Below are 15,179 nucleotides of genomic sequence, written 5' to 3' on the forward strand. Positions count from 1 at the left end.
ATGCCAATGAAAGCAAATAGGACACCCATCCTATTAAGTCCATAGGCAGTGAGATCAGTTGTGAAAGACCTTCTGAAATAAGAAGGCACTGGATTGTTGAGGATGCTAGCCTGCCCTTGCTCAGATGTGCTAGACTAGCTTGGGGTAACCACTAAGAGAATCCTTTTTCGTGTCATAGAATAATAGAATCATAGAGTTGGAAGAGACCTCGTGGGCCATCCAGTCCAACCCCCTGCCAAGAAGATTAAGCAGATGGCCATACAGCCTCTGCTTAAAAGCCTCCCAAAAGGAGCCTCCACCACACTCTGGGGCAGAGAGTTCCACTACTGAACAGCTCTCACAGTTAGGATGTTTTTCCTAACGTGTAGGTGGAATATCCTTTTCCATAGTTTGAAGCCATTGTTCCGCATCCTAGACTCCAGGGCAGCAGAAAACAGGCTTGTTCCCTCCTCCTTATGACTTCCCCTCACATATTTATACATGGCCCCTCATCATGTCTCCTCTCAGCCTTCTCTTCTGCAGGCTAAACATTCCCAGCTCTTTAAGCCGCTTCTCATAGGGCTTGTTCTCCAGACCCTTGATCATTTTAGTCACTCTCCTCTGGACACATTCCACACTAGAGGTGCCTTTTAATGTAGCAGAACAAAAAAACCCCTCAAAAACCAAAAAACAAAACTCAGTCTCAAAGCCCAACCAGGGTTCTATGGAATAATACGGTGCATCAGAATAATCTGGACCCAACTTGTACAATATAAAATGACAGCATGAGCAAATTATTGGAAAAATACATTTCCACTTTTCTTATAACATCACAGGGATGGTAACAGGAAGAAAACATGAAATAGGACAAGAATTTCTCCAGATTGTTACCTGATTATCTGAAGTGGCAGCATTCATGGGTAGTGGAGGTGGTAATGTTGATGGTATGTTAATCTGAGTGACAGCTGACATTTCTTCTGGCACAGCATTCTGTTGTGGTTGTTGAGATGCTCGCTCGGATACTTCCTCTTCCTCGCCAGATGATTCTGTGTGGACTTCATCCAATTCTTCTCCTTCAGGCACATCTTCCTCCTCATCGTCACCCTCCTCCTCTAATATAACACAGAGAGGAAGGATAACACTTGGGCTGAATCTACCCAGGCAAAACATTTTCTCCTTACCTTGATCGCGGTCCTGTCTGAAAAAACAATGTTCTTCTGGTTTCAAAGGAAAACCATTTTGAAGGAGACAGTGAGTATGTACAAAGATGATTGAGGCATTTATATTCACCATTAGAGGGGGCAGAAGTAAATGCCCTGTTGTGGTCCTGTTAATTTCACAGGTATACATGCCATCCAATAGAAGTACAGTTGAGTGATAAGAATGTGCCGGGAACCAGCACTATATTTGTATTATTAGCTATAAATACCCACCTCCGAACACTCACTGAAAATTTGCAACAAATGGATTGATATACAGCACTAGTCCACAACCACCACTTTGAGAAGCCCTGAATTGGTGTTATTTCTACAATTACCAACAATTGCTCATACTAGATGGGGTGATGGGAGGTATATTCCAGGCAATGAGACCTTTTCAGCTCTCACAATTGGCCATGCACAAATCAGGAAGGCTAAAAGTCCCCCCTACCTTTGCTTGTACTTGTATTTTTTTGTTGATAGTGTTAGGATAAAATGCATGTTAATTTATTTCAATGGAAAGGTAAACATGATTATCTTACGAAGTTGATATTATCCACAAAAAACACTGATGCCAAGGACATTCTATTGGCCAGATGAATAGAAACTATAAAACTATTTTCTTTTAGCCTATAACATAAATGCCTGTATTCAAGAAAACGTTCTCCATGCATAACACATTGGTAATACTGACAGTGGTTCTGCCTAGTCATATAAACAGGCCAAACTGGGGTTAATAGCTCTTTTGTATACAGGATATTTGATTCATGAAAAATTGTCATGTTGAGCGTAGATACCAAAGCCCCAGGTTTTATTAAAGACAAAAATATCTTCAAGATGCTTTGGCAGTCTTCCTGGGAGTTTACTTTTGATTATGAGGCATGTAAAATGGCCTTGTTATATTTATGGAATGTCAAAAAGGTTTTCTTAATCATATTCCTGAGAGGATGTCTTTGCAATACATGCGCACTTCCACAGTGAAAAAGTAACCAATCCTATTTCTTTTAGGAAAATGAGAACAAAAGCCCTTACCTCTGAAAAAGTCAATTTCCCTTATTATCTTTTCTTCTCTTTGGAGATTGACTGTGAAATGGCTCATATTTTCATAGCCATTCTCTATTTTTTCCATCTGAAATGCTTTAGAGGCTTCAGTAATTCTAAAATAAAAACAATACCATGTTATTTGTATCACATCTTCCAAAGCAGCATTTTCAAAATTGATGGATTTTGATTAGTAATGACACAAGAATGTGAATGTATATTATTACTGTTTTTAAACTGTTTATTTTATGATGTTTTATACTTATTACTGATGTATTTGGATTAACATGATTTTAATATGTTGTAAGCCGCTTAGGGTCCCATGAGGGAGAAAAGCAGGATATAAATAATAATTGCTGTTGTTGTTGTTGCTGTTATTGTTATTATTGTGATGAAACATTTTCTTCAATGAAAGAACTTACTTTTGAAGCAACGCTTTTGCATTCTGTGAAAACAAAAACAAAAACAATGAAATAAATCACATTTTAATTTTTCTTTTCAAAAGACATATAGGTCACAGATTTATTATTATTATTATGCAGGTTGTTAAAACAATCAATACTATGCTTGCAGTTTTTACCATGATTAGAGATTCTATACAAGATTTGAAAAAATCCCTCATGTATTTTGGTTTATCAGCCTGAATAAATCTGAGGATCTCAATTATTTCTGATGTATCTGCCTTCAACATAGCTGCCTTAAAGTTTTTCCCAATACTCAGTCATTCCATAGTCTTTTCCCTCTCAGCCACTGAGGGGGAAAAGGAAAGGGGCTGAGGCTGTTAGGAATGGTGGGAGTTGAAGTCCAAAACACCTGAAGGGCCGAAGTTTGCTCATGCCTGCTGTAGATACTGACACTGTCCCACTGTCATGTAATGAGTAAGGTATTCGTGGCATAATGGGATTTTCTGAAGAAATAGCAAGCACACTTTTTTTTTTTTAAAGGAAATTCCAAGATAATTACACTGTACTCGGTTTACTTGGAAATCTAAGCTTTAGCATAGCTAATATAATGGCCAACCCAGCCTTGGCTCCATCTATGAGATCTATGAATAGAATAGCGTAGGTGGAGTTCCCAGAGCAAAACTGCAAACATATGAAACACTGCAGTGTCCTGGCATCTTTTTGCCGAGCTGTCATGTTCTGGAATAAGAGGGATTCGTTATCTTCTGATGTAAGAGAAGTGATTTTCTGAAATGTGTGTGGAAGATGTCCATTTAAATGAGAAGAATCTTATCTCTTCACAGCCTTTAGGCCATTTTCCCTTGACGATATAAATGTGGGGATATAAAAAGATCTGATTTATAAAAATAGGTGCCAATTCTATAGTATGTGAAGAGATTGCAACTGAATGAATTAAATGAATACAAAACAAGTAGATCACAAGAAAGTAGGATCAGGATAACAAAACACAACAATAGCTGCTTCTTTTCTAGGTTCTCCACCTATGTTGTTAACAGTTATCTTTTTTCATCATTTGCCTTGGATAGGCATATTATTATACTCAACTTCTGAAAGAAATCTTAAAACAATTAAAGCAATATGTTTTTAATTTAATGGTATCCAGATGTTTTTGGCCTACAACTCCCAGAAATCCAAGCCAGTTTACCGGCTGTTAGGATTTCTGGGAGTTGAAGGCCAAAACATCTGGGCACCCCAGGCTGAGAACCACTGTGTTAGATGAACATAATAAAATTAAGAGTTTTCTCTCTAATTTAGAAAATATCATAAGTGTATAAATACAAGCCAATGTGAGGTAATGGTTTAAGCATAGTACTATAACTCTGGGAGACCAGTGTTCAAATCCCTGTTCAGCCAGGGAAACACACTGGGTGGTTTTGGACAAGTCACATTCTTCACCTCACAGAAAGGCAAAAGAAAACCCATCTGAACAAGAAACCCTCATGATAGGGTTGCCTTAGGGTTGGTCTTGTTGAAAATAGCAACCTCCCAAGCCTATACTATTTATTTGTTGATGTATATATTTGCTAACCTGTATTCTATGTGTATGTTGACTTGCCAGTTTGACTGTACCTTTTTGGTGGGGGAGGAACTATAGACATGTGATTGTACTGAGCATGTTCAGACTCAGGACTCCATTTTGTATTCAGTATGTGCTTGGTCTTCAATGAAAGCAGACGGATGTATCTGCATTGTTGGTACTTTTCAACAAATAACTAAAATGCTCAGTAAATAGAAAGGTTCCCTACTTGCATGCACACTCACAGGACACTACAGAAATAAAGATACTGGAGGAATTAGCTAGCACTTCCAAGATCATACTCCCTTGATTTTTCTGACCCGTCTTTAACCAACCTGTGAAAACACAGCCATTTCTGGCTCTTCCACAAACTGAATGCCTGATTCCACCAGTTTTGAGACCGTCTCCAAATGATCTGAATACTTTTTCATCAGAGACCGGACATGTTCCAGTTTTCCCTCTTGGGTCCTAGTGATTACTTGTGCCATTTCACCTTTTCTTTCTTCCAAAATTGAGTACAAAGAATCAAATTTTTCACATAGTTGCTCCTTCTGTCTTTTGCAGCAATCCTGTGAATGAATCATTGGGTTCTTGTTAAAAGGTGCTATATTTTCTACATTTGCTTTTATTTTATAAAAGCTGGGAACTGTTTTTGTAGATATGTATGACCAGAACAGGGTATGAGTTGTGAGATATCAGTTAGAAATTTAATGACTTAGGAGAGTTATTAAAGGTCAGAGATAATGCTTAGCTAAACTCAGATCAGTTATTTTTATTATTAGTAGTAGTATTTATATTCCACCTTTTCTTCCTCAAAGCAGAGGAAACACACCCTCAAAGTGGCTTATACTAAAAATCATACAAGTTAATCGGCATGTTAACAGACTCAGAGAGCAAGGGAGAGAGATGAATATCAGTGTTAGGAGCAGGAGAAAAAGAGGTGAGTTGAAGTTTGTTAGGATAAATAAGAATTTAGATATATTAAATGAAAACATCTTCGGGGTTATGTTCAACCTACGATCAATAGATCATCTTTGTAGTATTCAGTATGACTCCTGTATCAATGGGGGATACATTTCTGGACTTTGTGTATATATAACCATGGATAACAGCAAACCATATTAAAATGAAGAAAGTCCAGCCAGAGAATGCCATTTGCACTGGAGAATTGAGAAAATACCTAGAAAGGCCATGTTTTGCTGAAAGTAGATAAATGAAACTGCAGGTATTCGTTCTGCAAATGCAGGTATACTGCACTTGTGCTGCTGAGAACACTACATAAAGTATACTGGAAAGTTTGAGTTCTGACATACAGTATCTGGGGTAACAGCAATCATTGAAGGGTGGTGATGTCTAGTGAGGAGATTAGATGAATACAGACTAATGCATGAGCCACAAGGCAATCCAGAAGGTCCCTTCCCTTATTATAGTTTCTAGGAGGAAATTCTATGCAAACTTCAAACAAACACCAAACAAATCAAACCAATAATGAGTGAGAACAACTGCTCTGAGGAGAAACAGACCAGCCCAACAATTATCAGGACTGTTGATTGTTTGTAGGACATAACATATCATATCAGTCCAACCCCCTGCTTCTTGGCAGGGGGTTGGACTGGATGGCCCGTGAGGGCTCTTCCAACTCTATGATTCTATGATTCTATTATATCAAAACTATGATACTGTAATTAGATATCGAATAATATTATTCTGCAAAAGCTTGACATATATCCTTATGCAACACGAACTGCACTCACAAATGCTGTGTAGATTCATGGAAGCTAAATATAGCTTGGAAGGCTCTGCCTTTGCATTTGAAATTTAAAGTACATATAAGTGGAAATAAAGAACCAGACATTCTATTTAAGTTGCTTGCCTTGTTCGTTTTTTTTCAACAAGTAAACCCCAGGGAAGGTCAGAAAATGTTATATATGAGATAGGGCCCCGCTCTTCCACACACCAGCTGCTCAAATCTCTCCATCTCAAGCAGTACACAAATGTGCAACCTACATATTTAACTAGGGCTGTGTCTACTCAGATATTTCAAGGTAAAATACTCTGGAGCTGTCCTAATGTAGCCTGGGAGCATCCCTGGAGTCCTTTTGGCATCCATATGACTAAATCGGCTAAGGGAACACTGGGGCCATTGCCACTGTTTCACTGACCACAAGCATTTGCCTAGCAGAGTCTTGGTAGTGACAGTGCTTTTCTCTGTCACATGGCTGGGTGCTGTCTTTTGGCCCCACCAGAATGGTCATTGCCAATAAATCTCTACTCAAGATATAGGCAGTTTGTCTGTTGGTCAAAAGCACAATAGATCAGGCCAGAACCAGGCCGATCCAGTTGTCCACATTTTTAAAACACTTATCTCATTAGGCCTTATATTGTGGGGTCACCATGTTGCAAATGACTGAGGCTAGGGGCTGTTTGTGTTCTGGGAGAGACATCTAGAAGTAAGTCTTTGAAAATATGCCCCAGGCTTTCAAGAGTTAAGAGATTCATTTATGAGTGGTTTGTGGTTGCAGAGATACAGCAATTTCAAATTGGGTCCATCCTTTTGAAACATACTCTACCTGGCCTTGTGATGTTATTTGGCCCATTCCTTTCTAATTGATATACATTTTTTCCCAACATGCCTTTGGCTTATTGGTCAGATGATATTTTTATACATTAAGAGATTTTATCTGCTACATCTATTTTCATCTTATATTGATTTGTTTTATATTTTAATAAATGTTATTATAAATCACTCTGAGTAGTGCAAAAGCTATGGAAAAGAGGGATATATGTTTATAAATTAATATATAAAGCCAAAATTAGAAAACACCATTAAGGCGTTGTTCCAAAATCTCTGGGATTATGTATGGACGCATACATAAGCCTATTAAATTGTGTGAAGGTGAACGAACTTATATCGCAATTTCTCAACTTAAATTCAGAAAGTAAAGAGTTCAGTAAAGTGAGCCCTGAGTGTAAGTGAGTCATTGTTGGAAAGACACGACATTGGTCTTGGAGATTTCTTCGACTTCTTCGTGTATCATTGCCTACAAACCTTTGAGGTGTCCGTTTTGTTTAGGTTTGTTAAAGCTTCGATGTTGAGGAGTCTCTGCTTTGGTGTGATTCTAATTTCTACAGCTAACTTACTTGAAAGGCTCATTTCAGCCTGCAGACTCCTGATAGCAATGAATTTCATCCTTGCAATGCAAAGGCTTTCTGACAACAAAGTTTTAAACTGTTAATATATTTTTTTTCCTAGGGATTTTAGAGGCTTTGAACCATCCTTGGTATATTATTTCCTTTGCTTTGGCAACATAAGAAACTATGATGGATTTTTCTGCTAATTAGAGGCATGAGATGTTGAAACTGAAGCCTACTTTACCACAGGTTTTCATTTGCAATCCTTTATTTGGGGATGGGATTTTGAGAAGTTTAAGTTGATTTCTTCTTCTGGTAAATAAATACATTTAATTTATAATAGCATCTGTAAACAGAAGTATGCTGGGGTTACTGTGGGTATTTTGACAAACTGTATGCAATTGAAGGCAGAGCTATATATGATGGGAGATAATGTGATTAGACCCTTTTGCAATTTAAAACACACACACTATGTGTGTGTGTGTGTGTGTGTGCGAGAGAGAGAGAGAGAGAGAGAGAGAGAGAGAGAGAGAGAGAGAGAGAGAGAGAGAGAGAGAGAGAATATGAGTATATGAATCAGATCTACATTCCTAGGAATTTTAAGAGCTTCCCTTTCTGTTATTTGATTGATTGATTGATTGATTGATTGATTGAAGGTATTTGTTATTGCTTTTCAGCACAGAAGGTCTCCCAAAGTGATACTTAATATAACATATTTAAAATATTCTATCAGGAGAGATAGGGAAAATTAAGTTGATTTAACCCCCAGTTTTATACATCAAAAGCTGTGTGGAAAAAAATAGTTTTTAACATCTGCTGCAATCTTAACAAGGAAAGAACGAGTCTGACTCACTTCCCAACAACTGAATGCATTGTCTGTTTCACTCTGCAGGAGGTCTGGAAAGTCTAGAAGAAGGGTCTTTATCAAAAATCCTAAACTTCAAATTATATATCGCAGACCAACACAGGGACAGGAATGATATCTTTAGTCTGCTGCCTTTCCAACTTCAAATTTCTCCCTCCCCAAGGGGGCTTTTGGCCCTTTCCTTATGCTGTCACAACCAGCAGGTAGACTGATTTCAAGATGTAAAGCCAGCAGAAAAGAATGGGTTCAGACAATCTCTGCCAGTCTTCTGTTGGAGGAGGAAGTCTGAACAGTTGCTTTAGCTTAAAAATGAAATGAAACAGGGGAGCTGCATATGAGCAACATAACATTAATCTTGAAATCTTGCCTTGAATGTGAAATGCCATTTCTTGTATCTTGAAATTGTCATGGGAAGAGTGACAGGTTTCAGATGCCCTCATTGACCTATCTGGAATATGTGTTCAGAGTCAGCAAACCAGGTGGTGTTCCAATTAAGCCCTGGCACTCTCTAATTGACTCTCCTGGGAATGATGACTCCCGGTGTAAAATGGTAGCAAGTGGTAGGTCATTAATCAAGGTCATGTAGACTTGGCAGAAAACTACTCAAGAAACTACTTGAGTAAGACTTCTACAATGTAGTTCTACAATGTAGTTAGTAATTGCTTTAGCTGGATCATCTCATTTAATATCAAAACATATCAAGAAAGCACAGAATTTGCCTTTTCTTGCTTTTCTTTTATTTAACCAGTCCTGGCAACACCATCCTTAGCCAACATCTAAGGCCTCAGAACTGCAGAAGTGCCCATCTGAGTAACTGTATTTTCTTCTGCAACCTGGAGACAATATTTCACCTCAGAGTGATACTATTTCAAGACCATTGTGGAGAATTTAAGTATAGATCAGAACTATTAAGCACTGACTTTTGAGTTGTTGGTAACCATCATTCCAGTTGCTGCAATCAAACAAGGATATCAACGTCCAGAATAAACTATTGTATGGATCATAGTTTTCTCTTTGAAAATAATGTGGTTGCCCCCAAATGAAATTCTGATTTCAGAGGCCAAACGCTTTTAGTATTGACTTGGAGTGGTCATTGGACCAAAATCCAGAACTGTATGGTAAACAGCATGGAAACCATTTCCAGGGCAAAATCTTATAAATAACACAGAGCTCAAGAAATGTTACTTTTTGACACCACTCAGAATCCTCTTTTGAAAGTTCTGGAATAACATGAGCACGTAGCTATGGATGTTAATTGAATTTTCTTCTACCCAATGAGCACACACTGCTGTTTACAGTGTAGACATAGAGGGCTCCTTTTAAAAATCTTTGTTGTGGCCTCATTGGAAGCTTCTTTTAGAAGGCTACAAGGGAAGAGGGTATGACTCAACTAAATTAGGGGTATCAAAGGTGGACTTGTGGATGTCTTTCAGAATCTCCTCTTTCCTTCAAAATGTAAGCACTGTTTTCTGCACCACGGTGTACAATTCACATTCGTAAAGCCTTATACCCAAGACTAGAATCAGCATTTCCAAACTGAGTCTGTTAAAGCGAGCATGATCATTTGGGAATAAATAAAGTGTAAACTGCAGCTCATATGAAAATTACTAACTCCTCCCTGCATTTCCATCCTCTCTTGCCACAGAAGGTGTGGCGGGGTGCCCTTGCCTGAGTCATCCGGGATTGTTTACAAAACACATCTCTGGCCTTAAAGGCTCTTCTGTCATGGGACACCTTTGTTATTCACAGCTTCTGCTTGTTGCAAACTACAAACAGCATGATTCATTTAACCAAATTGGTTCCAGTAGCAGCCATGACAGGTCTGAAAATTATTAAGATAAGACCTTCAATCCCATAGATTGTGCAAGATGCAAAGGAAAGCAAGCTTTGAGCAGCATAGGGTCCTTCAATCAGAAAGAAAGACTCTGTGCAAACCAAAAATCTGCTATGATTCATGTATTAGACAGCACTAATAAACCAAAGGTTTCACCTAACCTATTTTGAACTGAACAACCATATATGTTTTTGCCCATGTACCAAAATAACTATGTTAATTATAACTACACTGAAAATAATAAAATAATTCGTTATTGCTTACCTCAATTGTTCTACAAGTTTCCTCCAGCTGAGTTACTATTCCTTGTACTCTGTCATTACTTCCCACCAATACTGCAATGCCATCACTGAGTTCAGACTGTAATGCAAAATAAACATACGTTTTTTCTATGGGAGAATACAAAATACCCTTAGTCTGTATTCTCTACTTTAAAATAATTTCCCAACCAACTCCAATTCTCTGAAAGGTCACTGGGGGAAAAGTGCGTATTTTAGTACCAGAAGATAAAAGAAACCTTTTAAAAGTCTAGAAAAATAAAATCATCCTGTAAAATACTTTATGGTGACAAAAGTAATATAACTTTCTTCATGCAAAATGGAAGATGCCGCTGCAACAGAACTTGTACTGACAGTGAAGTTCAGAATCTATCTACTCAGAAAGTAACTTCCGAGTTCAACTGGACTTACAGTAAAGTATGTATAGGACTACAGCTGAAAACCTATGTAAGATGTTTATCATTTGATTTGCAGAATTGTATTGTTGTTCTGTGACCATTGTGAAAATTAATTTTTGATATATATGTTCATGATTTTTCCACATATATCTTTATTATGCACAATTTCAGGGAGGATATGGGTGGAAGTGCTAGCCAATATTCATAATTCAAAACAATTCAATGGGACACTTTCCCCCAAAAGTACCTTTTCCAAAGCAGCTTTAGTGTTCACAAATAAATGCAATTATGGATTCCATCCCAGAGGCTGTACTTGTAAACTGGCTCTGCCTGGTGGCAGTTCCACTGTGCTTCCAAGAAACTGAGCTGCATTTCTCATGAGGATATTCCAAATAAACAGCTGTTTAGTGAATGCTGGGTTAAAAATAAACAGAAGTTTTGCAGATGGCAGGCAAGGATTCGCGAAGCACAGCTGAGTTTCTCTATCCCCTGCCCACAGAATTAAAGACAAGATAAACTATTCTTTATTAATAAAAGTGCAGATATGAATGTACTGATTTACAAAAAGTAGCATGTTCTCTTTTATACATCAAAAATTAGGAGCAGAGTCTGATGCTAGCAGGTCACACTTAGGGATGAATAAAGGTTTTTTATGAAAACAAAAATAAAAAGATATAAGTAGGGTTAGGGTTGGTAAACAATATCTTCAGGTGACAAATTCCTGCCTTGGGTCTGCTTCTTAAACAATGCATCAGTTTTATGAAAGGTGGGTGGTTGGGAAGAAAGTCATCTCTTTTGTTTCCACATTGCCCCTGGCCTAACCTCACTTCAGGGCAGTATGGAAGATTAAATTGAAACCCTCCTCCAGTTATAGGGAGACCCTGGAAGCCACTATTTGTTCTTTCTGCAATGGCTGGAAGCATTGTGAAAAATTTAAATGGCAGTTCCACCAGAGTGTAGCTGCTTTCCTGCTCCAACTACAAGACCAGCATATTATTCGGGTGGCTGGTTACCTGAGAAATGGCTGAAGAAGAAAGTTGGCGTCTATTGCAAAGACACCTCATGTACAGGTATATGGGAAACATTAGAAATGCCTCCACATGACAATAGCTGCATTGGGTGGACCATAGGGTATGAACTGTTCAGCTTGGTGAAAAAGAGATTGAAGGGTGGCAATATCACATTCCTTACATACCTCAAGGGAGGCAATAAAGCAGAGAATGCAGGCATGTAATGGTTTTATATTATAGGTGGGTAGATTTTGGGTGCTGGAAATCCATCAAGAGGGATGTGAGTTAGTTGATTTTCTTTTACCTTTTGTCTTTGGTAAACATTTGTGATGGGAGCAACTTGGCAATCTTTATGAGCACCAAAAACTTTGCACATTGAGCATGTGGGCACTTCACAATTCAGGCAGTAAATATTGATTTTCTCATCTTCATGCTCTTCACACATTGGCTGCTCAGGTTTTCTTTCAGGTCTGCAACTGTAATTAACGAAGAAGAAATGGAAGAAACTAATTCCCAATTAGAATCACTTAAATATCAAATAACATAGTATATAAGAAGTTTCCTTGCCAGATTATTTGCTCATCTAACACACTATCTACTTTGAATGTCTCAGCCCCTTCCATATTGCTATATAAATCCAGATTATTTGTTTTGAACTGGATTATATAGCAGTGTAGACTCATATAATTCAGTTCCAAGCAGATTATGTGGATTATCTGTTTTGATAATCTGGATTATATGGCAGTGTAGAAGGAACCATAGACTAGGATTTGAGGCTGTCTTGTTTGCAATATAGGGCCCTTCCACACTGGCCTCAGTCCTGGGAGGAATTGGGGTATTCTATCCCAGTTTACTCCAGATTAATTTGGGTTTGCCTGAGGTGTCATTTGGATGCTTCAGGTTTATCTAGGACAGGTCCCGCATTTTGGACTTGTCTAGATGGGCCCTAAGTATAGTTTGTGTTAACACAACAAACAAAAATTAGCTAAGAGGAAAGCAAAAGCTGTGTCGTCTTGTGCCAATTGTACCAATAGCCAGGGTATGGAGCCTCACTCCAGTGCCAACAAGATGATGCCAGAGCTGAACATTGCCTTATGAAGAGCCACTGATTTTCTAAGTGGGATGCACTCTCTCCAACTGTGATTGTCCAGTGAAAGGAGAAAGAGTTGACATTGTACTCCAGATCCACAGCATATGTACCCCAATGGAAGTTTGTAGTCTTCCAATATTGAATAGAATTTTGGCCATTACATGAAAATTCAAGGATCCTCTTGGCATATACTCAACACACTGAAACCATATCCCGAGTATATCGCACAGGATTTCTGTTTGTGGCATAGTTCCCTTTCCCAAGGGATGATATTTTAAGCAGAATATCTCAGAAGCTATTTGGAAGATAGCCAAAAAAAAAGCTTACTAGAGAGAAGCACTGGTTTTTGGAACAATGCCTCTTCTCTGAAATGCTGGACTGTCTCCATTTGGCTACAACATGTCTCCAACTAACCCAGCTAGCGTCTACAACACCTCATAAAATTCACAGGTCTTTCCTGAGCTTGAAGCTCCATAGCCCAGGTGATGTTTCTAACCTCAAACTATCTAGAAGGCCCTCTCCTTCTCATGAATACCTTCCTAGCCCTCACCCAGCTTTGTACTTTCAAAGGTCATAGTTTGTTAGGGAAATCGCTTTATTATTAATTCTAAGGCCCCTTCTACACTGCCATATAATCCAGACTATCCAGATCATCCACATTATTTGCTTTGAAGTGGATTATATAAGTCTACAGTGCCATATAATCCAGTTCAAAGCAGATGATCTGGATTTTCTATGGCAGTGTAGAAGGCTCCTAACAAGTGCCCTAGCAAAGATTCTTGGATTCCAACCGTCATAAATACAATTTATCAATGTTTTGTGTTCATTCATTTAATTGACACGAGTGTCATAATTCATCTTCCTGAACAGAAGAACAGCCCCTATATCAGTGGTTCTCTATATGATCTCTGATATAGAACATAAGATCACCAAAAAGGAGAGAACACTCTCTTTAAAGATGCTCTGTTTGTTTTGAAATCCTTTAACCTTGGAATAAATTAATCTACCATAGCATTTGCCCATTCATTCAAATTCATTTAATTGCTTAATAACTCAGTTCATTACTTAATTCTAAAGTTAGTGCTGAAATTCCAACATTTCAACCCTGTAGTTGAAAAATAAATTAAGGTGACCCTTTCCCTTAGAAAACTTCCAGCTCAGTTGATAATTTAATTGAATGTAAATAGTTAGCTGCCATCTTTGTGCAAGCATACAAATATGGTTTAATGAAAGGTACAACTTGAGTGTGGTGATGGTGGGGGTAATGAAAACGTGCCTTTTCTAGGACACTCTTTGTCTTGGGGCCAGTCCTGCTCTCTTCATCCCAGCTGCCGCCTTTTGTCTCCCCAACTGCCTCATTTCCCTTCTTTATGCCACTGCAGATGTTATTCTAAAGCTTCACAGAGAGAGGCATCTATGAATTCATCTGTTAAGAAGCCCATGGAGACAGCCCCATCCTCAGAGACTGCATATTAACAGCAATTCAGGGGAAAAAATAAGAGAGGAAGAAGGAAGTGAGCAGCTGGAACCTAGAAGGTGTCAAATGGCATAGATAAGGCTGTGCAGTTCAAGTGCCAATTCTCCTGGTAATTAGTTTAGCTTAAGGGACACAAATGAAGGTTAAAACAATCCTTCCACAAATCCTCCTCCCCTTCCATATCTCAGAACCATTACTAAATCCAGGAAGGTCTGGCTAACTATTTTGTTCTCCTTTCAATTGCCTCTCTTTTTATTATCTCAAGGGAAAATACAGTCAAATTCCATTTGATTTTTAACAAATTAGGAAGATTGTTATAGTAGCTGTGCTCTTATCCTTCAAATGTTTCCATGTCAGGGTGAAGCTCAGCTCACATGGATTTCTTCCTTATTTTATAGCAATATCTGGGTGGATGGGGTGATGGTGACAGGGGATAGGGAAAAGGCAGAACTGCTTAATGCCTTCTTTGCCTCGGTCTTCTCACAAAAAGAAAGCCATCTTCAACCTCAGCAACATGGAATGGACGAAGGATTGGGGGAAATCCAACCCCAAATAGGGAAACAAGTTGTCCAGGAACACCTGGCCACTCTAAACGAATTCAAGTCCCCAGGGCCAGATCAGCTACATCCAAGAGTATTGAAGGAACTAGCGGAAGTTATTTCAGAACCACTGGCAATCATCTTCGAGAGTTCTTGGAGAACAGGAGAAGTCCCAGCAGATTGGAGGAGGGCGAATGTGGTCCCTATCTTCAAGAAGGGAAAAAAGAACGACCCAAACAATTACCGTCCGGTCAGCCTCACATCAATACCAGGCAAGATTCTGGAAAAGATCATTAAGGAAGTGGTCTGCAAACACTTAGAAACAAATGCGGTCATTGCTAATAGTCAACACGGATT

The 15,179-nt window shown here is 38.6% G+C and overlaps 1 protein-coding gene across 3 annotated transcripts in view; it reads right to left on the reverse strand.

Annotated features, from left to right (window-relative positions):
• The window catches only part of trim55 (tripartite motif containing 55), a 43,223-nt gene that overhangs the window by 20,544 nt on the left and 7,500 nt on the right, over positions 1 to 15,179 (reverse strand). For all 3 annotated transcript variants that reach the window (XM_016992860.2, XM_062980322.1, XM_003219625.4), the window contains exons 3-8: positions 12,021 to 12,192; positions 10,295 to 10,390; positions 4,535 to 4,768; positions 2,642 to 2,664; positions 2,211 to 2,335; positions 871 to 1,091 (exon numbers count right to left, since the gene is read on the reverse strand). In XM_016992860.2, the coding sequence (XP_016848349.1) occupies positions 871 to 1,091; positions 2,211 to 2,335; positions 2,642 to 2,664; positions 4,535 to 4,768; positions 10,295 to 10,390; positions 12,021 to 12,192 (871 nt within the window). The remainder of the gene's footprint in view (positions 1 to 870; positions 1,092 to 2,210; positions 2,336 to 2,641; positions 2,665 to 4,534; positions 4,769 to 10,294; positions 10,391 to 12,020; positions 12,193 to 15,179) is intronic.

Source organism: Anolis carolinensis, chromosome 4 (genome assembly GCF_035594765.1).
Source record: "Anolis carolinensis isolate JA03-04 chromosome 4, rAnoCar3.1.pri, whole genome shotgun sequence".
NCBI classification, from domain to species: domain Eukaryota; kingdom Metazoa; phylum Chordata; class Lepidosauria; order Squamata; family Dactyloidae; genus Anolis; species Anolis carolinensis.